The 27,943-nt window shown below is 40.9% G+C and overlaps 1 protein-coding gene across 2 annotated transcripts in view; it reads left to right on the top strand.

The window, feature by feature from the left end:
- The window catches only part of KIAA1210 (KIAA1210 ortholog), a 46,196-nt gene extending 18,803 nt beyond the window's left edge, over positions 1 to 27,393 (top strand). For both annotated transcript variants that reach the window (XM_010568940.1, XM_010568941.1), the window contains exons 3-12: positions 1,563 to 1,731; positions 6,403 to 6,532; positions 9,076 to 9,234; positions 10,294 to 10,359; positions 14,257 to 14,469; positions 15,459 to 15,561; positions 16,653 to 18,251; positions 19,011 to 19,162; positions 19,857 to 19,962; positions 23,690 to 27,393. In XM_010568940.1, the coding sequence (XP_010567242.1) occupies positions 1,563 to 1,731; positions 6,403 to 6,532; positions 9,076 to 9,234; positions 10,294 to 10,359; positions 14,257 to 14,469; positions 15,459 to 15,561; positions 16,653 to 18,251; positions 19,011 to 19,162; positions 19,857 to 19,962; positions 23,690 to 23,862 (2,870 nt within the window). In that variant the 3' untranslated portion in view covers positions 23,863 to 27,393. The remainder of the gene's footprint in view (positions 1 to 1,562; positions 1,732 to 6,402; positions 6,533 to 9,075; positions 9,235 to 10,293; positions 10,360 to 14,256; positions 14,470 to 15,458; positions 15,562 to 16,652; positions 18,252 to 19,010; positions 19,163 to 19,856; positions 19,963 to 23,689) is intronic.
- The last annotated feature ends 550 nt before the right edge of the window (positions 27,394 to 27,943 follow it).

The following is a 27,943-nucleotide window of genomic DNA, read 5'->3' as shown; positions in this document are numbered from 1 at the left end:
GGGTCAGCTCTGTAGTCTGGGGCAGGCAATATAACCTGTATGTTTTCTGTGACTATCTCATTAACTTACTGCCTGATAAGCAGCAGTGGAAGATAAAACGGTCTCCCGCTGATAAACCCTCCCTGGGAGCACCACATCCCTTTATTATTCAGATGAGTGGGACTCCATTGATAGTTTTGCTCTACATGGTTTGAAAGATAATTTGGTCTCAGTGACAGCCTAAGTCACTTGAAAAGCAATGTGCAGGTCTTCCGTGGCTGCTACTGCTCTGCAGAGAGGTAGCCATTTCATCAGTCCGTGCCGGACAGTGTACCAGTGTCCTTGTATGTCCTGACACATGGTGCTGGCACTGGTCTTGAGAGCAGGGAGGAGACAGGGTGAGTAGATCTCAGTATCATTGTTTATTTCTCAAAGTGGCTACTGTCTGATGCAGCTGTGCGGGTGGCACAGTTTCAGCCCAGATAAGGCTCATTGGCAGAGATCCCTACACGTACAGGGCACACGTTGAGACAGAGCATCGCCGACTAAATCATTGCTGGGAGAAGACAATAATTGTGTTGAAATAATGCCTTGGTTATGAAAGAATCCTCCAGCTGTGGGCATTTATTATGCCAACTGCTGTAAAGTGTTAATTGAACAATGAATTTGGCTCAGATATACAGTGATGTTATTGCTCTGCATATGTATTTAAGTCAATCACAGGGGTCTTAGTACAATAGTTTGGCCCAAACCACTCCAAACTGACCAATGTAAAGGTCAGTGACAAAATGCAGCACTTGTGTGCTGAAAGAAAATATAAATAAGAATGTTAAAGTATCTTAGGTTATTAAAAATGAAAGAAGTCAGTGATGTTTCGTATAGTTTATTTTGTTCTTTTTGTATTTCTTTTCATTTGGACAATGGAAAATCTGAAATCAGGTTAACAATTTTCTAATTGTGTTCTTAGGGCTGCTATGTTTGGGGGTTTCATGACCTGCAGGGCAGCGTCTTAATTTAGGTTTGCTCCATTGTCCTTGGAGGAGTTGTTGATTTTATTTTGGGGTAGTGGTTTAATGTGGAAACAGATATTTGGGTTTTAGAGTTTATAAATTCTTTTGCCAGTTTCAATCTTTTGCCAAATGTTGAATATCCTTCAGGTGTTCTCTTCTTACAGCACTGAGTAAAGAGAAAGCAGAACTAAACCGAGCTGAGTAAAGAACAGTAAGAGTTAAAAACATTGACATAAATTTTTTTATTGCAAATATATCAAGTATGATTGGCATGATCACTATTCATTTGTAGCTAGATACATTCTCTATATAAGGTGTATTTTTCATAAACTGGAACCTAAGTAGGCACCACTATTGTCAGCTTAATGCCAGTGTTGCTTTATAAGCAGCAAATGTAAGAACTGCAGCTTCACCTTTCACTGGACTCCAGCACTGAATTATTTACGAAGGAGCCGACTAAAACTGAATGGGCTGCTCTACCTTCGAGGCTTCCTCCAGAATTTAAGAGATAACATTCTCCAAGCTAAGAAACACCTCCAACTTCCATAAATTTTCATTTTTCTCATGTTGCAGGAAAGAAAAAATCCAAATTTCAGACTTTCAAGAACTTCTTTGCGAAGAAGAAAAGGAAAGAGCCTCCACCTCCCAGGGGGGAGAGTAATTTAAAACCTAGCCAGTCCAGCAGCGATGTCAGCATCTCTGTGCTCGACACTACTGCACTTCATTCACCGAAGGAGGCTGGGTAAGCTGGCGGGGAAGGAAAATAAATAAATAAAAGCGGACCTCTCGCAGCAGTAGGATGAAAGTGTGAGTTGGCCCCTTAGGAGCAACCTCTGTCCAAGTTTGTGCAAAACAAGCCCTAATGCTGATGAAGGAATTCCAAGAATTTCCTCTTTCTTTGCTAGTGCTTCAAAAGCCAGCCTGGAGAGGAGGGGGAGAGCAGCCAGGGGCAGGGGTGATCCAACCTGTTAGTCTAAAACTGCAGATAGCCCAGATTGTTTTGATTGGTTTTAGTGCTTGCAATCTGTCCTGGAAGGTCTGATCAGCAGCAGCTTTACAAGAGGATGATGATTGAGTAGTGCTAGTACAGAGAATACGTGTGAACTTGAGTTGCTGTTTTTTAGCATAAATGATGCCCTCCATCATGGCTGGGGTAAAGGCAAAGAAGTATTTTTGGTGTGTTATCAGTATGAGATTGCTGCTTTAACTTCCTTACATAGTCATTTAGGTATAGATGACAACTGAAGGCCTCTAGTTTTGTGTCAGTTACCCGTGAAGTTCTGTGCATGTAAGTGAGGTTTGCAAGTCCTTAAAGTGTGTCTGGAGCAATTCTCAGATCCCTGAATGATGTTAGTTCAAAAACTTGTCTTTTTTGCAGTTAGTCTAATACAAGCTATTAGCTTGCACTGCTAACACTGCTTCACTGATAACCTTAGACCATCAAGCTACACACCACTTCCATTGCGTGTCTGTGACTGAATCTGGGGTGGGACAACCCTCTGAACATGGTTGTGTCTCTTGCCAGGGTTGTCATGGATCAGTATCTGGCAACCTATAATTTGGCTGTTTTCCAACTCCTCACCCTCCTCATACTCCCCTGTTAGCTGCTCAGCCAGGCCTCTCTTTGGATTACCCTAGGCCTCAGGTTGTGGAACTGCAGACTAACAAAGTGCGACAAAACACCGGCCACATCCTACGGTTTGCCGTGTTTTGTTGGAGGGGACATTGGACGGGTGTGACACTGGCAGAGGGCACGAGTAGGTGACTAGAGTGGGACATGCTGAAATCAGCACTGCTGCCAAATGCTTTGTATCATCAAATAAGGCATTAGATGGAGCTGGACACTACATTTCTTCTGGTGGAACAGCTTATAGATGTTACTTTCTCATGGGTGCTTGTTCCTTCTTGCCCCACCTTTCCCCACTCTCTCTGTTGTGTTTATGCAACTGCATCATGGAAATGATCTCTGAATGAAACAACAATCTCTTTAGTTTGTTTGTTAGCGTAACAGCAACAGAGTAAGTGACCACACAACCAGTCCCCTAGGGTAAGGGTAATTAGAGTGACTCAGCTAACCCAGTCCAAAAAGCTTAGGAACGGCTGAGCTTACCCCATCAGCCCATAGGAGGGATCTGGCTTAAAATCAGCTGTCTGGTCCAGAGACAGTGTGGGTGCGAACTCTTTCTCTTGCCCTTAACCAAGTACTTTATTGCTGTTTACCTCAGCACTATCCTCCAGTGATTATGAACTGTTTTGCAAGATCAGAGATCAGGAAGTGAGTAAAACCCTTCTGTTTTTTCCCTTAGAGATAGGATTAGATGGACTATCCAAAAAAAATCAGAGGCTATGTTTGTGCTACTTGAAAACCCCATCATGTCCAGACCCTGCATGGCATAAGCACGCTTTGTAAGTGCCTAGAGAGACTGAACAACATAATCCTTTGGAAAACCTGATCCTGAAAGCCAGTGGGAATAAAACTTGTGAAGGGTTTATAGCAGGACCCTGAGCTTTGTAATTTCTGGCATGCAGAATATCAAAACCAATCCTAGAACAATGCTGCTGTTTGTTTGTTCTTGAGGCAGAAGCACTGGTTTTCTCCCCCCCCACTTTTTTTTTTTAACCATGTAATATTTCTAAAATTTAACTTTTCTGAATACTAACCAGAGACCAAACCCCCAGATGTGCCAAATGCTTCCTGTAACAGCCAAGGGGATGTGCCCAGATGTCAAGGTGCTGTAGGGAATCAATGGAATTGGGCATCTGTGAAGGGGAAGGGAGCATTATGTGCCACTGCCTCTTTATCTTCCGAGAGGTACGAGTTTTGAATGGAAATGGAAAAACCTTGATGGCAAAGTTAAAGCATGTGCCATGGACAACATCTTTTCTGTATTATCAGAAGGATAGAAGACCTTACAGAGAGGAAAATTGGGTCCCAAATAGTCTTCTTCCAGTTAAAAAGCTCTGAGCAGGAAAAACTGCTGGGGCAACATGTAAAATTGTCCCGGTCTTTGTAAGGAACACTCACTCCTTTGGCAGGCTGCAGTTGTTTTTGAGGCAGTGGCTGCCTGAAGGAAGTGTGTCACCTTTCTTTCCTCTACCTCAAACACTAATAAAAGGAGTGGGGTTGCAACAATAAGTGGAAGATAGTGCAGGCCATGATGACTTAGGAGTGGCTTTATTGCTGGCTGTAGAGTCCCATCATTTCCTCAGTCATGGTGGCTCAAGTGTTGCTACACATGAATGAATTGAGCATCTGTCTAGGGAAATCAGTGTGGAGGTACAGTGGCTAAAACATCTGGGGGTTTAGCTAACAGTGCATCTTTAGCTTCAGTGCAAATATAAATACACTGCCTGGAATTACAAATGAATGTATATTTGCGCATAAGAGACTCATCTGTACCAAAGCTGCAGTTAATTCTATATTTAATCCAATGCTCTTTTTGTGACTGCAAATAGAAGAAAATACAGTAATTCTCTTGCAAACACATATGATACATATGCAGAGAAAGAAAGAAACAGATCTTGTACTGGCAGTCTGAAGAACAAGGAAACCTCAGGTCTTAATGCTAAAGAATTCCAAGTAAAGGAAGTGAGGAAATCCCCAATTAAAAAGGTTAATACATCCTAATGCACATGCATTCTTTGCAGTAAATAAAATATGCCAACTAGTAATGAATATACATTACAGTAAATAAAATTTGCATAACACTGTCTTTCTGAATGCAGTAAAATTATGTCTTGCCCATGTAGAGTGTCTTTCATGTTCAAAAGGATGCTAAAATCAAACACGCAAAAAGATGGGATGGCTTCATTCACTCTAATGATGAAATAAGTCACGGGCCTTATTTCTGTGGAGAACTGCTGTCCTGTAAACTTAACACAGACATTAACTATTACTTATAATGGGAGGAAGCATGAACTCTGACCTGTGCTGTGAGAGAAAGAGCTCAGATTGTCTTCGACACAAGATAAACATAGAGCAAAATTATTTTGCCCTACTGTGAGACTTGGCATAACTGTATACTGATTGACTACACCTCTGGGGCAACAGGAGGGTTAGTCAAGCCAACAAAGAAGATGTTGTCTCTGGAGATGTAGAGAAGGGAGATGCAGGAGATTAAAAAAGAGTAATTTATTTGGAACTTTTTACATGATGTATTTACTTTATGAAAGTTCACAGTCCTTCAGGGCTTCTAAATAAAGAGAGAATTTTGGGTTAGGCAAATAGTGGACACCTTTTCTGTTTGATTTCCTTGCAGAAGAGTGTTAGGCTTACTGGATTTTCCTTGTCAGATTTCTGTTCTTAATCATCCCCTGTTACCCAGAGTTAAACTTGCAGAGGCAATGAGCATTGCCTGCACTGCAGCTGAGCCAAGGAATCCTTGTAACTTGTGGGTTACAAGGCTGACAGCCAACAACATGAGTATTCTCTGTTGTTTTCCAGTTAAGTGCTAGAATGAAATCCTGGTGGAGGGCATCCTCGTGGTCTTTTTGACAAAGTAATATACAGACAGTGCCTGCTTATGCTGGTGGAACTTGGTGAATAAAAGGTTTGGAGCCTTCCTTGTTGTGCCACTCAAGTGCAAAATGTGCCCTGCACAACCTAATAGCCCAACCCCAATCAATTTCAGTTGATTACAACTCAGTTAACAGCTCTTGTGGGAACTCATCAGTGCTTCACTGGGCTGAACACCCAGTAAGCACAGAAGCAGGGCAGGAGTATCTCATCTAGGTACTTTAACTTGGCCGTGGATAGGTATTTAACTGTGGCCACGGACACTTGTCTTGTCTACATTTTTTAATATGCTTGGGATCTGGCGATGTTCATGATACAGGTGAACAGAACTGTTTATTGCTGGACCTGAGAGGGTTTGAATCAACTTTGTTAATATAGTGGAATTACATTTTTTGCCTGCATTTGCAAGAAGGGGAAAAATAATCCACAATCTTTGGCAGGTATGATACACACTAGGCTGCAAAGGTTGTATCCTGAATGTCTCGTGCTAGCCACATTCCCACCAAAGGAGGTCAGGGGACTCCTGTCGCCCTCCTCGGCACTGTAGATATCTCTCAGGGTGGCATGCATCCAATTAAATCTCAGCATCTGACCTAATCACCTTGGACTCCCTCTCTAGTCCACAGAGATTGGCCTGTGTGTTCAATGCAGATGCTGAGTACATCTGAAAAGAGACACCTGCATTTGATCAGCATCCTCAAAAGTGTTTCTTCCTTGCTTCTGAGTATAAAAGGAGATAGCAGTGACTACTTTAGACAGCTAACATGCAGAAATCTGAAGTTAAGCGAGATGCATCCTACCCTGGGCTGTTTATGATCCCTCTGCCTTGGCAAAGTAGTGCAGGGAAGTGTTGGAGGTCTGAACCCAGTGCACTGACGACTCTTCCTTCCTTCCCAGCCCCAAAGGAAGCATGGGAAACAAAGCCTTGTCCCATGACAGTGTCTTCATTTTTGAGTCTGCACCAGGAATTGCGGCAGGTGACACGTTCTCTCAGGAAAACATACCTGGAAGAGTGAAAACTTTGCAGGTGAGAACATCTTCCCCTCATTCACGGTGCTGCTTTGTATTAGCTGTCTCCTAGGAAACTCTGTTGCTTGATTCCTCTGCTGTGTGCTTTAAGACTTTGTTGACTAAAGTGTCCAAAGCGAGATTTACTACTTTTGGATCTGTTCTGCCTCTTGGAAGCTGCTCTTTGGATCTCTGAGCAGTTCTGGTGCTTTAAGCCTTGCCCGGGTCTCATAGTGTGTGAGTGACATGAATCCAGTTCATGGACTCTTGGAAACTTTCCTTAATGAGCATGTCCTCTTCCAATGGGATTTCTATTCTTTACTTCATAGCTACTGCTTTTGGGTTAAGGCCATTTATTTCTACTGTAGCACGTCCCTTACACTGTTATTCTTTATATATTATTTATATGTTATTCCTTCTGGAAATTCTGACTATGATGTTTTCACTGTACATGCTAGCACCAGTGGCTGTGTAAGTGTGTGGGATGATGGATATGTCAGGACACTCTTAGTGACAGCTTTATTTATGTCATTATTCTACTGATCTCTGCCAGCAAAGGATACTGTATTCTGCTAGGTCATTTCCTTCTTCCAAGGCACATACTGAACCCTCCTTGACAGCTCCATTATCAACTGTTGGTTGTATTAATTGCATTTAAATAACTGCCCAGCTCAGAGCACTGAGACAAAATTTTAAGTTTTTTCCAGAGACTGAAAACAAACTGTTGATAAGGCAGCCAAAGGCCATTGAAATTCTTCCTCTGCTCAGTGTGAACTTTGTGTTGCAAAACACAATTGCATCACATGTTAAGTAATAGAAGATGCACAAAGGGACTTGTTCCTCCATAAGACTGCAAAATAGGCTAAGCTTCAATTCAGGGTATTTTTTGTATAATAATAGGAGTAGCAGGAGAGATCATGTTTATATATGACAGACCTTTGTTGGGGAAAAAAGCTCTTTTCATGCGATCTCCAGTCCACTGTGGCCTTTCTTCATCCATCCATCATCCTGCATGGTAACGTAATACTGCCAGTACTATTTTTATAGCCATAAAAGACTGCCTTTTTCTGTGAGCTTCACTCTTGTCAGAATAAAAGCCAAGCACTAATAAAAGCTGTTATTTTCTTAGCAATGTAAATTAACTTCTACCAGTAGAAGACAGACTGTAAATTCAGAGTTTCCCCCACAACACTTTGCTGTCTGCATGTAATAAATTTAATAAATCAAAGATGGGAAGTTGTGAAAAGAGAGAAAAACAAAATTGACTTCCTGTATTTTCCTTCCCATGAAGTGCACAAGTATGTTGTATGTCTTGTTTTGCCCATATATTGCAATCTTTGTGCAGTTTGTCGTCAGTCCTGCTTCTGCAGATCGTATTGGTGATACTTCTTGGATTGTTGTGGGTAAAAGGGCAAGAAAGCTGTTTGAACTGGGGGACTGGTGGATTAAAGGGTGACATTGTGCTACCCTGTGTGGCTGTTAGATCTGTAGAAATTACATTCCAAGTGAATCTTGCTGAATAAGAATGGCAGCTATTTAGATCTATTTTACAGAGATATAAATGAATGCATAGCTTGCAGAAGAGCACAGAATTAGGCCTAGAATTTCCCAATCTGGTTTAATAAGCAAAGAAACAGAAAAAAACCCAGGTCTGCATATTTTTCTTGGGAATATTCAGTTGAGACGTTTTTAGTTGAAGGACAGAGTTTCTGTTCAGGCTTGTTTCTATTCCAGCTTTGACATAGCCAACAGACTTAAGCCAAGAATTTTAGTAGTGGTGTTTCCTGAGATCTGAACTTTTTTAGTTTGAGGGAACATCTGGCTGCTTGTGAGGTTGCAGACTTTGTTTTATTTTTCTAGGGTCAGGGCCTGCCAGAGCATTCTTTTGTGCAATCTTGGAAAAGAATCACCATACTCCTTTACAAACAAAGTTGTTCCTGGCTGCCGTTATTGTTCCTGCTGTAGACAGGACCAGGATGTGATGCTGGGGAAAATTAACAAGCAATTCATTAGGGGGGACCAGAAACTGAATTAAATTTTCTTTGTATAAAAAGTGGGACTCAGCTACTTGTGCGGCAGAGGGTGGTGACAAGCTCTCAATATTCGGAAGGGCTTTGTGAAGGAAAGCTGACCACATAAACCTGGGGTTGGGAACTGCTGACTGACAATACTTTGTATGACTATTTGGGACATCTGGATACATGTAATTATTTAAAGAATACTTAAATCTAGACTTTTTAAAGTTTTAAATTTAATCCTAAATTAAACTGCCTTAAGTTTCCTGGAATGGTGACATTTCTGTCTGTGGTAACTTACTGAATAAAACTGATTTTGATTTTAATTTTGTACCAAAGCTAGTTCTAATGATGGGTCCTTGATGAATGTAACTAAATAAAATTTTATTAGTGGCTCTTTTCTGTAAATGGTCTGTTTCTTCAAATATTTCTGTTAACTAAGAGATTCTGCATGCCTGTTGGGAGCAACTGGGGTAAAAGTGTCCAAAATGTCCCCTATAAATAATGCCATTGAAAGTCTATATTCTAAATTTCTTTTCAATGACAGCTTCAGTTGCAGCAGAACATCAGACTTGGTTCGCCTCCTCTTGTTATAACTGGGAAGAAACTGGAAGATGCAGGTGCTGTTTCTGAAGATGACGGTTTACCTAGGAGCCCTCCTGAAATTTCAACCCTTCATGAAGTTCTGACAGATTCACCAAGCAAGGTATAATTGTTATGTCACTTTAGTGACCACCTGTACAGAAAAAGTAAAATCTGCTTGGAGAAGGGGAAGACCTTTTTGCTTGCTTGTGATAAAGTCTGATGGAACAGATCAGTCAGAACTAGAACAAATTACCTAGGTGGATCGTGGACTTGTAATTGTGAGGGGTGCCTAGGAAGTGGCCTTACAAATACCCCTTCTGAGTACAATTTTCTATGCTTTTATGTAGACCAGTGCTGGGGCAGTTGTGACCTATATCATTAGGGAAAGAGGAGAGAAATTCAGTTGATATGGCAACTCTCAGTGCCTTTGGGCAAGGCAGTCTCTCCTGGCAGGTCCGTATGGCAGAAAACATAAGTCAATTATTCACGGGTGATTGTTGTGTTACTGTGACTGTTCCGCTTCCAGTCTGAGAACAAGCTGAGGTACTTACACTGCACAGATGAACTTCCCATGTCTTCCAGCTTCAAAGAGCTGCAGAGATTGGCAGTTTCCTGCACCCGTGAAAGGGGAAGATGTTTTTGGGTGTGTTAAAGCCAGTGAGGAAAACAGAAATAATGGGGACTGCAAGAGAATCTTAAACAATTACTGGGTTTGGAATGAAATAGCTCAAAACCAGGGCAATATTAGTTAAATTGACAGGAAAGAGACAATCCTATGAGTTTGAGGAGAACAGGTCCTGGTGGGACTTAGAGGGGGGTTTGGGTTATCTTCTTTCTTAGGAATTGCCTTCTCACAACAGATGCATGATTTTGGACTTGAGTGAGCATGTGAGCATTTGTAAATTCGAAGATCTTAAAACAATAAGCCAAAATAACTTTATAAAATTTATTGCCTCATGTGGTCAACCTTCATGGCATGTCTCCTAGCACGATAAAGCTCCCCTACTTTATGTTTGATCCCCAGTGAACAAATGAAACCTACTCTGTGAGGCAGGGACACAGTGACCCTTCCTTTATCTTTCCTCTTGTGTTTTCTCATAATTAGCACTGGATATCCAGTCCCAGATAATTCAATGTGATACTTCCCTTGACTTACCCTTTTCCTTATTTTATCCCACAGTCTTCCAACCCTGTTCAACGTCATAGCTCTTTGAGTTTAGGCGGGACAGACAGTGAAGATGAACAGGTAAATAGCTACTTTTCCTGCTAATAAAGTTCCCTGAGACAGCATGTGTGGTGCCTGTATGGAGCCAGTACAATAATCTTTTTTTTTTTTCTTTTAATCTATTCTGGATATCATGTATCCTAGCAAACAATTCATAAACAGTCCAGAGTGATGCAAATGATACTGAATATGTACCTCTCAGAGTTTTGAATAAGAACCAAATAAAGAGAGGTGGAAATCTACTGGTAAGTGGTTTGTGTGAACAGCAGTCAGCTCTGTGACACAGTATGAATCTGTAAAGTTACACAACTGAAAATTGGACAAGGCAAAGCACTTCAATTCCAATTCCATGTCCCAGGGCCGCAATACCTAACAGCAGTAACAGCTTAATAAAACCTGGCTGTCAGCAGTGGCTTGTGAGCAATGCCCTGCATCTCTCTTATCATGGGAAATAATTGTGGGATCGGCCCTTTCTGATGCCAGGTATTCCGCAGGAAAAGGTCTGTGTTAATTTGCAGTTTTCTTTGGATGATAAGTGACCATCAGAAGCAGCAGGTTCTGCTGTCAGACCAACCCAGTCTATTCCTTGACCAGCTTGGAAAAATTTATGGAGGTCATGTTTTTAGAGAGGAGCCTAGGGGACCTTTACCTTGACTGACCCTGCTGCTTGAAGCTGAGTTGAATTCCTGCCCATCTCACGCTTTCAAGACAGGCCTGCAAGGTTTGCTTATATTGCCTTTCTCCAGTGTTAATATAATGTCTGAAAGACCACGCAGACCACAGTTATGGCAATGGGGTCTTCAAATGCCAGTGACAGAGGCAGCCACCACTCCAACAGAACTGATTCGATTCATGGGATAGCCCTTGCAATTGTATAAGCAACGTAATCTGCCATTTAGCTGAGAAGAGGAATAGTTATGGGTCCAGAACAGCTATGGGCTATTTTGGCCCAACCTTTGCAGTCCTCCATACAGAATCCCTGTTTGAGAAGCTTACCAGAGAGAACACAATTTAAGCCTCTGTGAAGCTGAGAATAGTCCACAAGTAAAGAGGAGGTAGCAGGGTTCTTAGAAGATTCCTTCCTGATGAAGAGGGCCTTAAGGAGCCAGAGCAGTATCTTGAGGGTCAAACAGTTAGTGCCAACACTACTGGTAAGTAAGCTTTCCCTTTCACTCTCTCTTGGGCCAGCCTTTGAGAAGGAAGAGAGCAATCTTTGGGCAAGACCAGCTAAACTTCCCTGTCTGTGGTTGAGATCAGACACTCTCCTGCTCAGTCATTTCTAGATCTTTTGCTTTGGGGACAGAAAGATAAAGCAATGTCTCCCCCCTCGTAGCACACTACTAGTTACACAGCTTTAGAGGCCCAAGTGATCTAGGTAACTTGGATTGTCATTATTTTTAACAACTTCTTGTATATATTTTATCTTTACTTCAATGTACATTTTATTAACATATCTCCCATTTTATATTTGGACTAAAATGCTCCATTTTGTAAGCCTGCATACTGTTTTTTCCTTACAATGCAAAAAGCCCTTTTCCATGCAGTTCTGAAGTCTTTAAGCTCTTTCAGTCTTACAACCTCATCTCCTATGAGAAGGAAAGACAGGGACAGGAGAATTTTTTTTCTCTCTTATTGCACAGAATTCCCCACTTAAAGGCTCTTCCTTTTTCTCCCCAACTCACTAGGAATCTGGCTAGCTTCTCTATAGGACCATGTATGTTCCTTTACCCAAATATTTTTCTTAGTCAGCAGTTTGGCTTAGCAGAAATCTTGCCAGTGTTTGCCTAAAATAAAAAAACTTTTCATAAATAATCATCATTTTTATCAGTAACTTTTGAAACTATTTATGTAATACCAGGATTTGAGCTAGCAGAACACAAGTTATTAAACCGAATAACCTCATCCCAAAGATGAGGACAATTGTGAAAAGTACCAAGAAATCTACACCAACTATTCCATTTAACAGTGTTGTATATTTAGTAAAGGAAAAAGAGGATTTGAGCCTAAGCAATCTGAAGTTACATACAGTGTAGTGGTTTACATTTTACTATTGTATTGATCTTGCTGCAGATGATAGTTACTTCATTTCTTTGCCCTGTGCTGCTTCACTGGGATTTCCAAGAGCTTCATGCTTCTGTCACCTCTGTGCGAAATCCTGATGTGTCACCCGTGTAACTTCTCAGTGCCCTCCACACTTATAAATACCCACTTTCTGACTAATCTAAAGCTAAATGTGAGGCTATCACTCAAAGCAAGCAGCAAGTGACTTCACAGACATTAACCCACATTACCCTGCCTTTGCCAGATAGCCTTTACGGAAATCTAACTTCCTTGTTGGCATCGTCAACCCAGACTGATTAAAAGCAAAACAGGGTCTCAGCTTGTGGGGCTGAGGACAGTGTTTTGGCACAAGCGCTTTTTAGGAAATGGGCCTCCTGGCTGCAGTGTTCTCCTTGTGCAGGCTCCTGCATCTGCCTAATAACCAACAAACACCAAATTTATCTTACACTTAAACACTGATGTGGAAATCTTGTGTCTGCTCCACTGTCTTTGAGAGAAGATACCAACTGTCAGTGCTCAAGAGAAAAAAATACCCTGAACCTTCAGTGGGGTAGAGAATTTGCCATTTATGTACAGCAGTAGCTCAGATACTAGCTTCAGGTGTTTTTATATTAAATAAGCACAACTGTAATTTTATAATTGAAAGGCAGAAGAACTTGTATGTAGAAATGAGTAACAATGTTACTATTTTTGTAAGTTCTAGTGATCCTGACAGTTTTATCATTACTCTTGTCGAATTATAACAATAGTTAGCTTATTTACTAGATGTGTTCTTCCTTCTCTCTTTCACAATGTGTAAATGTTTCATGAGAAGAGTCTGTATCTGTCATACCACATTCTGTTGTGGTTTATTTCAGATCTAGGAACTAAAAAAATTCAATGGAGAATAAGTAAATTGATTTTAGCTATCTTAAACACAAAGCAATGTACCTAGACAATTTTTGTAGATCAGATGGGAAGATGCTTTCATTATCTTTAAAATTTCATCAGCACACATTTTTTCAATGCTGTATTATATCCTAAGCTTAAACAAAACGAAAATCTGAATGACATGCACAGTTAAATGGCTGTGTTTCACCTAGCTTTATGGCTGAAGCCAAAATAGCAGATATGTTATACTGAATGAAGCTTGTTTGGCATGTCTGTGAAATTTTGTAAGTGTTCCAGAAAGTCTGGTCTACGTTTCAAAACAGTAACAAAACCAGTCAAACTGCACGTTTAGGGGTTTCTCTACAAACACTTATGTAAACCCTTTATTTTGATAGCATAATCTAAGGTTACTGCTGTTTAGTTCCCCAGAACAGCATTCCTGCGAGGGTGAGATCCACATCACTGTCTGAAAGATGGTTCTGGGATACTTGTTGGAGGGAAGCATTTGATTTTCCTGGGAGAGTGGATATTAAAAGAGCAAAGTGGCTATGGTAACTTTCTTAGAAATAGGGATAATGAGGAGCAAGCATCCATGCTACTTTTGTGGCTTTTTAATAACATATTCCTGCAATGTGTCACATTATTGGGATGAAAAGGCAGCTATAAAAACTGCACCAGTGTCTCCTGCTGGTGCATACATATATTGCAAATGGTTTTTCAGGTAACTGGGAAGAGGACAAGCTGAGGCTCTTACTGTGGGACAGGGAGAGACAGGTATTTCTCACTTTTGTGTAACATACAGCTGAACACACAGAACCGAGTAATCTCTACGCAGAGACGACATTAGACATGCGTTTTAAAGTGAGGATTTATGTCCAAACATACAGCCATTTCAGGCTTCCGAAATGGAATGAGCTAGCAAAGGAATTGTTTGAGAGATGTGGGGAAGCCAAGCAAAATGTATAGTGATGTGTTTGTGTTTTACAGATACCTTCTGGAGCTTCCTCCAGGCCTATCAGTCCTTCATCCTCTGCCACTCCGGGGGCCCCTGGCTCACGAGGCAGCAGCATCCTTCCCATTGACTTCACCATCCCTGCCAGTCCCCTTGGCTGCCTGGACACCTCAGCAGCCAGGCACAGGATTGCCATAAACCCCCGGAAACAAAAAGGCTTTACCAGCAAGAATCAGCAAACACCCCAGGTGAGTGTTTTCTGGAAAAGAATCACCTCACAGAAAGGAATGGATATGAATTTTTATTTATTATTTTAAGTTTTTTTAAATTTTTTTTTCCTCTCTTATCCACACTCCTATACTTTTTTTTTTTTCCATTGGAAGAAGGGAAACCACCTATTTTCCACCAACCAACCAATCAAAAAAGACTTGGGAGACTTCAGTATCATGGGAGCTGAAGACAAGTGCAACTTTGTTTTTTCATTATTTAGCCAAAGAAGTTGTGGGTTACACTTTGTTTGTAAAAACATTCCTGTTATTTGAAAAGCTAGTTTTCAGTTTTAAAGAAGCCTAAGTCTATTTCTACAATTTCAGATTAGATTTAACTTAATTCTTCATATGTCAGAGGAAAGACTGAAGGACTTTGGGAAGGCATGTGGCTCTGCATGTGGGAAATTAGGATGAGATGCTTCTCATCCTGCCTTCTAGGAAACACATTGTGAAGCTGAAGTTCACCAGATAGAAAAGGTTGTTGAGCTGGAGTGTGGCAGAAATAAAGAGTAACACAGAATGAGTGTAATACAGAATGAGGTTTTCTTGGAAACTTGGGCCCTACAGCATCTTTGCTGGATATTCTTTGTGCTGCAGCTGGTACAACTACAGTGCTGAAGGAGAGAAGCTAATTGTGGAGTGTCAGTCAGCGATATCAGAATTGATGATAATGTCTCTGGCTTGGTCTCTTCTATACCAAGCCATGTCTTAAAAACATACTTGTTCACTCAGAATATGTCAATCCCAGAATGTTTCAGATTCAAGAGAGATCAATGGGCTGCCTTTGACATTTTAAAGATGAATGATTTCTAGGTTTTTAACTGGAATAGTACATTACCCACAGTGTTGGTAAATTACAGGATGAGGGTTTTGTGACTATGTTTTGAGTATTGATATACATGTCTGTGTATAAAATACAATTTTTGTGCATTATTCTTTAATTAAAAGATCTTACTGCACCTCATTAGGTGGAACAGCTGGAAAATGAAACATGTCTTCCTGCAACTCCAGAAGAGAAGGGAAATTCAACAGAATTACTTGAGAGTGACCAGCATAAAAGTGATTGGGAAGGTAATGAGGACTTATTTTTTGCTACTTTGGGTGCTTGAACTCTTCTACATAAGGCTGACAGGACCTATTTGAATTGTAAGTTCTTTCAGACTAGGCATCTTTTGGTTTTATATCATAAAACCAATCCTGGCTGCTAAAGTGTTATGATGGAAAAAGTCCTGTACTCCACTCAATACAGTGGTGCTGAAATGGTGAACTTTGAGGGCAGTATTAAAAAATATATGAGGTGAAAGTACCATGTTCAGAAGTACCTGTGCTACACAGTTGGCTAGATCTCATTGACTGGGGGGATCCGAGTTCCTTGAAACTCTGAAAAACCTTAACCTCAGTGTTATATCTGCTATGTGTATAAGGTGACTTTAGTTGGCTTGTGTTTACTAGATATTCCTTTGCCACGTCCCCCCTTATAATTTGAATAATAGCTAATTGCCAGTGGTAACACAATTGTAATTGTATTAATTGTAATAACAAATGAAATTTCTCCAAAACAGCACTGAAGACTTTTCTCTTTAGCACTGCATTACAAATGCACTGGCTAATGGTAATGCTATAGTGTAGTGGGAATGTTGGCACTTTGTTGTCAGGGCAGACTCGGGACCTGATGCTGTCACACATCAGAGTTACTGTGTATGCAGACACATCTAAACTATCCACATTTTCAGCAGCCCTGCTGGAGCTGCAGGAAGCAAAGCTACCTGATGCTGAGATGTTCTGCGTAAATACAGAAAATCCTCCAGATCATTCAGACATTCTAGGCATACACATGAAAAAATGTCTAGGGAAACCTGGCTAGTAGGGTTACAACTAGGCGCATGCACCGAAAAGAACTAAACAGCAACTGATTTGGTACACCTTAAGCAGAGAACAACTTTCAGTCATTCCTGGGATTAGATATGTTCAAACTAAAAACTTTATTAGTCTCCTCAGTTGGACAACTGATTTCTACATACACTTTTGAGAGCTCTAGGCAATGGTGCCCAGACATGGGGAACTCATGCTAAATGACTGCACTATCTGGAATGAATTACTGATACAGATGGTGCTTGAATTGTAACCCTTAAGTGCGCACTCTTCTCCTCTGTTTAATATAGGATTATCAGCCCAGGTGGGATATTGTGCAAAGGGAGGCAGTTCTAAGGAGATGCCAGGTATAAAAAGTCCCACTGATGCTGTCTGTGACTCTTGTGATTCCACACTTGTGGCAGAAGATTCTTGTGCTTTGCTGCAAGAGGATGCATGCCTTTCAGACAGGGACCATCACTATAAAGCAGCTGCACCCCTTCTGAGACCTGAGCCTTCTCCAGTGAACCTGGAGGAACACCACAGTGCAAAAGTGTCATGCTGTTCAGATGAATCTGCTGATGAATTGAAATTACATCAGCAAAATACCAATACAGAAGTATCTGCACTTCCAAAATTGCAACAAATTGAAGGAGAAGCTGTTGTGTTTCCAGACATACTAGCAGCTGACTTGTTTAGCAATGGTGTGGAAACAGAGGGCATAAATATATTGGCAGGTGTTGCACAAAGGTCCTCAGTAAATTCTGTGGACCCAAACATCAAGGACCAGGAAAAGGGGGATCCACTGTTTACTGGCAAAGTAGAAGCCTGCTTGGGTACTACTGAGAATCATTCCAACCACGCTGTCTCAGATGCTGCACCAAGCACTTCACAGGTTGTGGTAGCCAATTCAGAGTCGTCTTCTGACATCAAGACAGTGGCTGTTTTGAAGGCTGAAAACAGTTCAGTAACAAGAAATGACAAAGAAACTTGTGCAATAACAGAATTTCAGTCATCCAAAGGCAATGCAGAAAAAAAAATAGACACTGCTGCATTGGTCTTGGAAGCAGGTTGCATGCTACCTCCCAGTAAATTGGAAGTATGTCTTAAAGCAGAAACTGTTTCTGTTTCGAAGGGTAACCAACGCAGTCAACAGGCCAACACATCATACAATTCTGAAAGACTTTCCATTGGATGTCTTGCCTCTTCAAGTTTGGCTGGCTTGAAGAGTAATATCTCTTCCAATGATGACAGTAAGGAGTACCACATAAGCAGTACAGCTTCTCACAGAAAAACAGTGGAAGATGGCCAATCTTCAGATGTAAATGTAAAAAGTCCACTGAAGACTGCTTCTGCTAAACCAGTCAGATTTACCATTGCACCAGCATGGCAAAGATCTCTCTCAGGGGGTTCAAATTCAAAGGAAGATTCCTATACCAGAAGTTCCCCAACGTCCCCTATAAGACCAGAATTGTTTGAAGGAATGACAAAAGAACACACACATTTTGATGCAGTCACGCAGGAATCAGCAAAAACCAACTCAGATAGATTTGATCGAGATTGTAGGGACAGTGATTTGCATTTGAATTCTTCTATGGAGTGGGCTGACCATGAAGCACAAAATGTTGAAAACCCGTTTGGGGTCAGACTAAGGAGAACATCTTCTTTACTAAAATACCAGAATGAAAGCCGTGCTGAGTCTCCAAAGCTGATCCCCTCTGCTGTTCCCACTGCTTCTTCTGCTTCAGTCAAGGAGGATCAGAAATCGGTGGGCACCGGGAAGCCACCTCCAGGCCTTCCTGTCAGCACAAAATCATTTGTTAAAAAAACAGATCTCCTACAAGACAAAAATTCTCCCAAGACAAGAACAGAAGAAGTGGCCAAGAAGCAAAATGGTCATAAACCTTCAGGTATTCATGCTGTATTTTTATCTAAACATTGTAGAAAACAGTGGTTGTGTAAGAACCTTGGCAGAGTGGCAAACAAAAGATAAAAATCCTCTTGACGAGGATCGAATTCAGCCTTGAGTTCATCAGCACCATAATTTAATTGGCTTGATGATTTGGCCAGTCAAGAGAATTCTTGGTTTATCTTAACAAGGGGTGTGTTCCAGCAAGAATAACAACAGAGTAATAGCTTAAGGGCCTCTGAAACATTTCTGGTACAACCTACTTGTGCATATAGTTGGAATATTAACACGGCTTTTTAAAACTTGCTGCTGTTTTGTAGTTAAGTTTCCAGATTGCAGCAGCTCAAACCTTAAATAGGAGTTGCATTAGGTGTGATTATTTTTTTTCTACAATCACTTAATTTAAAATATTTAAAAAGTGAAAAAGCAGCCTGTATTTTACTGCCTACATGAAAAAATAATGGTTATCATGCTCATTTAATCTGCAACGTAAGGATGTTGTTTCAAAGGCAAAATCCGGTTCACAATGATCTCAGTGGGAGTTCTGCCATTGACTTAAACGGAAGCAGAGTCAGGTCAAAAACTCCAGAATAAATAGAAAAACAGTTACTGCCAAGGACAAAATCATCAGGGAAGGTAATTTTATCTCCCCAGTGTTCAAAGGGTATTACAGATGCTGAAGGATTTAAAACACAAAACACTAGCTTTAGGCTGACTTGACCTAAATCCCTTCTTTACTTCAAAAATGCTTCTTTTGTAGAAAAAGTCTCCTCTCTGCATTTGGAAACTGCTTCCTCTGAACCAGCTTGGGTCTCCATGGCAAAACTAAAACAAAAGGGTTTCCAGGACCACCCTCTTGCCAAAGAACATAAAGCTGAAGACAAAGCTTTGACCAAAGTGGATCAAGAGGAGGTAGAGTACCAAGTAACGTTCTATGGGTGTGAATCCTGCACCAGATTGCATGGCTACCTTTGCAAACTGTTCAGTATCATCTTCTTGGGAGGCACGTTGTGAGCACTACTCAAAGAGAGATTTTCAGGACTAGCCTCTAAAACGTATTGAGACAGACAACTGGTGCATGTGAGCAAACACGTGTGACTATACTGTCACAGTGATTAGTTTTAGAGCTGGATCCTCCTATATGTCCCTTTGCACTACTCAAGCCTGAACTTTTTCAGAGCTTGCCCATTGCCCAGAATGTATTTCTGTAGCCCAAGAGCTGCTTTGAGTTGCACTAGCTTCCTCACTGTTATTTACCTACAGGCCGCATTCACTGTCCTGCTCTGGAGACTGCATACTGAACATTTGGCTTTTCCACTGACTCTTGCACAAGTTTCTTGTGCAGCTTGGACAAGTTCTTCAATTCCCCATCCATAAGAGGGAGGGTAACTTGCCTGCATGTGAAGTAACCCTGCATTTGCAGCAGCTGTCTTCCTTCTTGCCTTCTCCCTCCCTCCCACAGGATGTCCCCAACCATCCTTGTCTGGCTTTTGCTGCATTTCCACAGTCAGGCTTAGAGGTGTTGCCAGGGTGAGCTTTATGAGTGCCAGTGGCTAGCAGGTTTCTTAGTTGCATTCTTTCCTTCTCTCCTCTCCTCGTTTTGTAGCAAGGGATCTGTGCTAGTGAGAACATACTGAAGAAGAATATGCCTTCCAGCTTGAGCTCTCAGGACAAGAAAATGCAAATGAAGACCAGTGTGTCTGCTGCTGCAGGTATTCTCTTTCTTTACATCTTTACATAGTGGCTACAGTTTACACCAGTAAGTGGTATGGGTGGCAGGTAATGGGGAGAGACATCTACCTTTTTGATAAACAGCAGACTTTATGTAAGGCCTGTTTAGACTATAGTTTGCGTATAAGTCAATGTATCGGCTTGCTCACTCAGCAGAGAAAGCAAGTGAGGAACTTTTATCTCCACTGCCGGTTCATGGAATGGCATATAAACAGTATGGTGATTTATTACTGGCAAAGGTCAGTACTAAAGAATAGCAGTTGAAGTTGGAGAGTGTCCAGAAGAGAGCAGCAAAAAAGGTCAGGTCTTCTAGATCTCCAGTCAGCCAGGAAATACTGATTGGAGTGGAGTTGTTTAGTCTAGAGAAGACAACTTAATTTGCTGCAGAGGACAAGACTAGTCTTTATGCCCTGTATAAGCTTAAAATGCATCAGAGGAGGTTTAGCTTAGACATTAGGAAATTCTAATAAAAAGATTGGTGAAGTGCAGAATAGCATAGGTTGCTTACAGAGTGTGTGCAGCTTCCATTGCTGGATGTGTTTAATAGATAAACATGTATCAAGAATAATTTAGGTAGAGTCAGTTCCACCCTCAGGTGAACACAAAGGCTCGGTGGCCCCTCTCCTGCCCTGTTAGCTGTGATTCTCTATGAGAAAGATGCAGGGGAAGAGTGTGACTCAGACGTCGTGACTCACATACCTCTTCCAAGGCTACTGCTGGGCTGCAGCTTATCCCTCCCTGCTTACTCAGTGTGGTGCCAAACCTCAGAGGCATGATCCAGCTAGATATAGATAAGCCAGTTCTTCAGCTGTAAAAGCATATTGTGCTAGCTGAAAGCTATTGATTTCAGATACTGCCTAAGAAGATAAGAAATGCCCCACTGTGCGAGAGCAGTGGCTTTTCTGTTCCAGGTTCCTGTTGCTGACACTGTCAGCAAGAGATGCTGTCTAGGGAGGGTGCATGCACCTGGCCACTTTCCCCTTATAATCCACCAGCATCCAGAATTGTTGTATTAGAGATATTAGGGGATGTCTCTGTGCCTGCTCCCTGTAGTAGTTGTTTATAGAGCTGTTACCCATTTTTGAATCTACAGGTCCTACAAAATAAGCTTTCTCCCTTACTACAGGTAGCTGACCAGCTGAGGATGTGCACCAACACAGAGGGTTTGATGTCAGTTGCCAGCCTAACTGTGTGTGTGTGTGATTAAAATACAATAGTTTTTAAAAAGGATTCTGTTACAGGCCAGCTTTGTCTTATGGTTTTAGGTGTAATGTGAGAGATGAAAAGTAAACAAGCCAAGATTTTTGCTTAGATTAGAAGGTCTTCCTTTGAAAGGTTGGCACAAACAGACTGATTTCTGTGTGTTGAATCATCTAAACCTTGGAAGCCCAGCAGCCTTCAGTCAAAATTCAGAACTCCACAAAGTACTCTGCTACTTGTTTACTAGAACTTACACCACTTGTGGTCTTTGCAGCAGAATTACAAATTTTTCTGCATCATGTCTTCCCAAGAATTGGCCTAGTTTCCTGACATCCAATGACTGTTTCCCCCCTCCAGCAACAGTATTTATAGGCATATTCTAGTCTCCCACTCCTTGAATATCACAAAGAGCTCTGACCAGTGCTGATGTTTAAGGAAAACACTACTCCTCTACTGCTCAGAAAACCATGTCCTATTGTTTAGGAAATGTTCAGCACTGTCAGCGCATGAGTAGGAAATTGGGAATCCCAAATGTAAACTCTCCTCTGATTTGGTTCCCGTTAGCACAGCCAGCAATTTGTCTAGTTGAAGATGCTGGTCGTGGAAAGGATGTAGATTTAATATCCAGAGGAGTTATTAATTTGGATCATGCTTTTTGGCTTATGTTAACTGTTAGCAGTTTTCTTCATGGATGGTTGAGGTTTTCTGTGCAATGCATACATCCTGCACACAACAGCAAGAGCCAGGATAGCTCAAAGTCAGCTAAGTTGGAATAGAATTCCAAGAAATCAGATCCTTACTTTACTGCGTGTGACTGTTTTGTTACTGCTGCGTGGCAGCCCACATCATAAGAAAGGGAAGATTACTTAGCTTGCCTCTTCTCTCTCCCACTTCACCCTAAGTATGGTAAGGTTTGTCCCAAAGCCTATGTTCCCTCAAAAAGGCATGAGCTACTGTTTTTGGGTTTTGTTTTACCTTGTGTTGTTGGGAGCATGCAAAGGGCTTTAGACTCACTTTTGCTTATTACAAGGAAGGAAGTCTCCTAAAATGTGAAAATTCATTTCCAAAATCAAAATTTCAGTAACACTTAAATGCATACATCACCTTAGATACTTCTGAAAAATTTGCTGTATATATAGAGCTGCAGCCTTTTTTTAAGGGATAGTATACTTCCTCCAGTGTTCCTAATTATAGCTTGCCTCCCGCAAGAACTACCAATGAGCCAGGATTTTTAAAAGACCAGAGACCTCCTGAGTGGAGATAGGGAACTTCTTTGGCTTTGCTCAGGGCTGTGACTGATGGAGCTGATGAACATTTTCCATTGATTTCAGTGCAAGCAAACTCAAGCTTTTTGTACTTAACATTGCTCAAGTCCCCATGTGGTCTCTGTTCTTGTGCTGAAGCACAGCAGCCTCATCATGCCTGCCACATGCCATGCACAGAGTAATCAAGTATGAGAAAAAATTTGAATTTTCTCAGTGTGACTTACAGACAGAAATGAGATACTGCCTGGGTTGAAATGGATGGAGAGAGCATGATGTTGAAAGACTTGCGAACTATGTCTTGAGAAATGAGAGAGCTGCCTCTGTTCAGAGCTGTATTCTGTGAAGCCCCATTCCAGGCTGTCTGTCTGAAGACATTAATCTTGAAAATTTTCAAACAAGATGGATGGAAGAGGCCTTTTCTAAATAGTAACTGAAAGCCATACAGGGATTGTTATCTGTATTCCTCCATCCTTTGTGAGGATGACAGGCTTGTGTCAGGCTTCATGAACAGGAACACTTAGCCCCACCAGAATCCCACCTTCTTGGCTTACAAGTCCAAGAACATAAAGCACTGGTTTAATCCCTACCTGGTATTTAGTAATATTGCTGGAGCAATATTTGTGCTGGCAGTGAAGACTGAAAAAAAATCTTTAAGACTTCTCAGTGTTGAAAAACATATACCAGTTACTTTTAACCTCACAGCAAGCCTGGGGTGATCCTTGCCCTGCAGATATTTTGTTTCCATTTTCCTGCATACTCAGGAGTCTTATTCCTAGATTCTCTTGCACTCACAGAGCAGAACAAGCCTGTGGAACACCTTGCTGTGCACTGTCATGGAAATTAAGAGTTTGAAAAGATTAAGAAATGAGTTAGCCAAGAATATGAATTATAAAAATACCTGGGGCTATAGTCTCCACACGCTTGAAGAATTTTGAAGAACTTCTTCATTTATCAGGGCTTAGACACTTGCTGTTGGGACTGAGGAGAAGATTCTTTTATGGGCAGATTATTCACTAACAGCTTAGTATCTATTTTTCCATTGCAACAGCTAGTCCTCGCCATTGTTGTAGCTGGACCAGATAGTGCTAGCGATACCCAGTTTAATAATTCCTCTGACTTATTTTTGAGTCACAAACATTCTGGGCTGTAAAACAATTGCTTTAGAGAGAAGGAAATATTGGCAGAAACTGAGTTTTTAACTCTCTAGCCTTCTGATGAGTGATGGATATCTTGTTGTTGGCAGGTAAAGTTGGACCTATTGCTCAGGAAGCATCTGTGATTCCTGCTGTTGAAAAGGAAGCAAGACACTCCTCTAACCTGCCAATGACACCATGCAGCCCTGCTGAACCACCATGGCTATCCCTGGCCAAGAAGAAAGCCAAAGCATGGAGTGAAATGCCCCAGATTGTACAATAGCAAATGACATAAACATCTTTCTTTGTATTGCCAATAGCTGCGTTAACTCCATTTAATCCCTTCTTTACTGTGACAATTTTTTTGAGAAATAAGAGCCTTAAAACTTCTGATCAGACTGTTGTATGTAAATACACAATGAAGAAATGCCATCATAGGCTTAATTTCAAGTATTAGGAAGCTGAGCATTTCCTACTACCAAATACTAGGAAAACTTGGTCAATTTGTTATATCCTTACACATCTGACAGTGATGTTCTAAGAAGACATGCTTCAGGCTTTTGAAACATTTCCCTTGCAAAACATGTTTTTAAAGATTCCACAGACCATACAGTATTTTGTGCAATGTGGCTTTGGCTAAGAAATTAATGTATGCTATAAAATAGATATAAGGCTGGGCACTGACACATCATGACTCATGGGCATTGATGTCATCACACTTCTTTGTCTAATGCTCTGGGACGGGCAACCTGACTTTGCTTCTGATTGTTCATGGATCTGTTTTGTGGTAGCTATCAGATCTAAACAGCATTGTGAGTTGGAGTAATTCTTGCTTTTGGGTGGTTTGAAGTCACAACGCTGTGGGTCTTGTGCTTTGCCCATTGATGCCCACTTGGAATGGCCCAGAGCTACATACCTGTTCTCTCCCATGCACTGGAAAACCACCACACTCTAGCCTATACTCTGCTTTTGGTTACACCTTTGGAAATCTGGGATAATTTGGTCATTCTACCAAAAACAAAGTCCTTTAATTATGGCAAATAGTGATTTATTTTTTGTGAGATTCCTCAGCCAATTGTCTCTCTTAAAGAGCGTGTTGGGGATGGGAACTATTTGCTACCTAGAAGGTGGCATCTTGTTTTCAGCAAATGCCACTCTAGTCTCCATGTTCATGTGGATGTGTATTTAGTCAGTTGTATTTAATATTAGTGATAAAAGGGGCATCTGCTTTCCTCTTTGCCTCATCAGTCTTTAGCCAGTAACTCAACATCAGTCTAAGAATGTGCAGCTGGGAAAGGATTATTCTCTCAGGACCTGGCCTTGCAGTTGCTTAAGTTGACAGAAGTTTTGCTATTGACTTTGAAGGAAGCAGACATTTGAAAAAGAAGCTTTGTAAAATTATGTTAGTGGCTTACGTGGCAGTGGCACTTACTGGTCCTTTTCAGTTTTTGCAGCATTGCACATTGATGTAGTTTTTGTTTACAGTCAGTGCAAAATTTGAAGGCTGACTTGGCTGATGGAGTTCAGTTCCCAGTTTTTAGCTGGGAAGTTGGTAGGTATTTTTAAGGAAAACTTTATCTATTGATAGGATTAACTGCAAAACAAAAAATTTGGTTTCAGATCAGCTCAAGCAAGACTTTAATCTTCCAGTCTTGGCCTGAATTTAATATGTAGCTCTTGCAATTTGAAAGCAATATTAATTAGGAGCTAGACTGTGATTTCTATATAGGTGAAAACTTACTCACCCAAGTAGGCTCACTGAGGCTATAGATGCTGTTTATTTTGTACTAACACCAGACAGAGTAAGAGTTTCACATTGGCTTGGTAATCCATGCCTATTTTACTACTTGTTTTTCTCTATTTTAGGAAGCATATCTTCTCTTACAAAGAACTGAAACATTTGTATTTCTCTGAAACCTTTGAGTGTAATGTAAATGAACACACTCAGCTTTGATTCCTGAAGTTTTATACAGCTGCCATCCCATCACAAGCTTACTGACCGTGTGTAAAATATGTGCATTTCTATACTCAGCAAGCTCTCTTCTCTTCTTATTAGTGTGGATTGTGATACTTCACCCAAAGTACTGCAAATTATACTATAATCTCTCTTTCCCAGTGTTTGCTTTTGATCTTAATATTGTTTCTGTCTTTTATGTTTGGTATGTATATATGTTTTTGTAATCCTTGTCTTGATGAAACCCCTTTTGTATTCCATTCCCGTATTTGGTTTACAATTAAATGCTGTTGCCAGTGATGATGATATAATTCCTGGGAAAAGGAGAGTGGTAGATGGCCTTCATTCATTAAGGAAAAAATAAAAAGAGGTCTTTGGTCAATATAGACTTTATATATGGATATACTGCATAGATCTTGTTTTGAGATGATTTTGTGTGGCCTAGGACTGATCACCACAGCTGGTCAGACTAATGGACTTTTCTAAATCTAGCTATTTAAAAGTTGAAAACATCACCAGAGAGCTGATGGCTCTCCTTTTGTTCTGGAGTTATTGCTTCTTTCAGTGCAGGGTTGGCTTGAAAGCTAGCACTTGTGGTCGTAGGAAGCCTTGTAAATACTCGGTTTGAATGTGTTTTGGTATTGCTAGTCAGCTGCTGTAAAACATTTTGGGGTTGCTTTAAAAAAGAACACGTGAGAATCATGTGGTGTTACATCTGAAATTTACTTGCCTTCTGGATTTCTGAAATCAATGTTTTCAAGTTTCTCTCTGCAACCAAGAGAAAAAAAGCATGTAGAGAAAAAATCAAAACTGAGCCTCATGTAATCACAAGACTTTAGAAGATGGGGTTTTAAGATAAACATTGAAATATCAGTGATTTATTGATGCATTTGTAGAAGTTGGTAGCTCTGTTAGCATGGCTTTGATTTCCTGTCGTTCTAGTGTAGCTTTTAGGTGTTCGATCAATGCAAATAACTAATCTAATAAGCTCATTTTGGGTGATTATTTCTAGACATAGTCACTGTCTTTCAAAATAAGCTGTCTTGAAGTGCAGAGTTCATGGCAGAATGTCACTGTGAGGTTTTATGGCTCAGGATCTTTAGTGGAGGATGTACAAAGCTGTCCCTGAAATTCCCTGTACAGGATACAGTGAGCGGGGTTTCAGCTGGCCTTGGTGCTGCTGTGTGACAGCAGAGGGTGCTAGTGCCATCCCCCAGGAGCGCAGAAGGGTTCTCGGTGTTACAGAAAGCAGATTTCAGTATGCGTTTATATGTGCGCTATTACAGCAAGGAGACCGGAGGCTTTCATTAATGCAGAGAATTACGCATTATTCCATTAATGCAGAGAGGTCTCTTTGAAAGAGAGGTCTATTTCTATTTGTGATTTGATGGAGGTTTTGGAGATATAAAGTGTGGGGGAAAAAACTTTACCTTGTTGTTACAAGAAGCCCCTGAGAATTGGTGACGATGATGGGGAGAGGTGGATTACATGGTGAGTTCAGTCCTGCAGTGAGGCCATGCAGGAAAATATGTGATCGTGTCCCAAAAGATCATTGCAGTTTGGCATTTTAATGCTGCTGCTTAGGACAGCAGCTGCCTGGCTGGAGGTTGATCTTCATCCCAGCCAGGTGTAGAATCTGATGGTTTTACGGAGGAGGTTAGAGAGACAAACAGCAACTTGGCAAGCACCTAGCTGTAGATTATGGCGATTCCTCTTGCTGTAACAGTGAGCTGTAAAGACTTGGGCCAAAAGAGAATCTGTTGTGTTATCATCCAGCTGGTAATTAAGTGGGTTTGTGGACAAGAGGGAATGAGTCAGTTTAAATGAGGGAAAAAGACTCCAAAATTTCCAAAGCTACACAATTCTGCTCTAGCACAACTCTGACAACACTTTTATTACGAGAATCTTGTATACACATCTCCTTAAAGAGACCCAAAGAACAAATTCTAAAATTCAGATATAACTGAGGAACCAATACTCATTTCAATTACCATACTTAGAAGGAAAGTCTTAGAATAATGAGGAAAGACTAACCATATTGAAAACACTAAACACTAGCCCTTTTCATGTTAGAAAGTTTGGATAGAGAGGGGCCCCCTAACTAGGATTACATTATGTCTTTTTCAGTGCTGTAGTCTAAAATATTAAATGCAGTTTGTTTTGAGGTATTACAGTAGAAGTTCTCAGCTTAGAAAAGCTGTAATTCCTGAGTTTGTGCCACCTGCTCTGTTAAGTGCTTTTGAGATCAATACAGGAAAGATATTAGCCTGTGAAGACACTTTGTCCTTTAGAGCTGCTACTGGAAGGTGATAGATCTGAAGGATACTGGTAATGAGAGATGTGATTAGCAGCCTAATAAATAAGGCAAACATCTCTCTCTGTCTTTTCCTCTAGTGTGTGTTAGCCTACC

Source organism: Haliaeetus leucocephalus, unplaced genomic scaffold (assembly GCF_000737465.1).
Source record: "Haliaeetus leucocephalus isolate CR32 unplaced genomic scaffold, Haliaeetus_leucocephalus-4.0 Scaffold262, whole genome shotgun sequence".
NCBI lineage: Eukaryota > Metazoa > Chordata > Aves > Accipitriformes > Accipitridae > Haliaeetus > Haliaeetus leucocephalus.
Note: the sequence above shows the minus strand (reverse complement) of the source record. Positions and strands in the feature narration are given on the sequence as shown.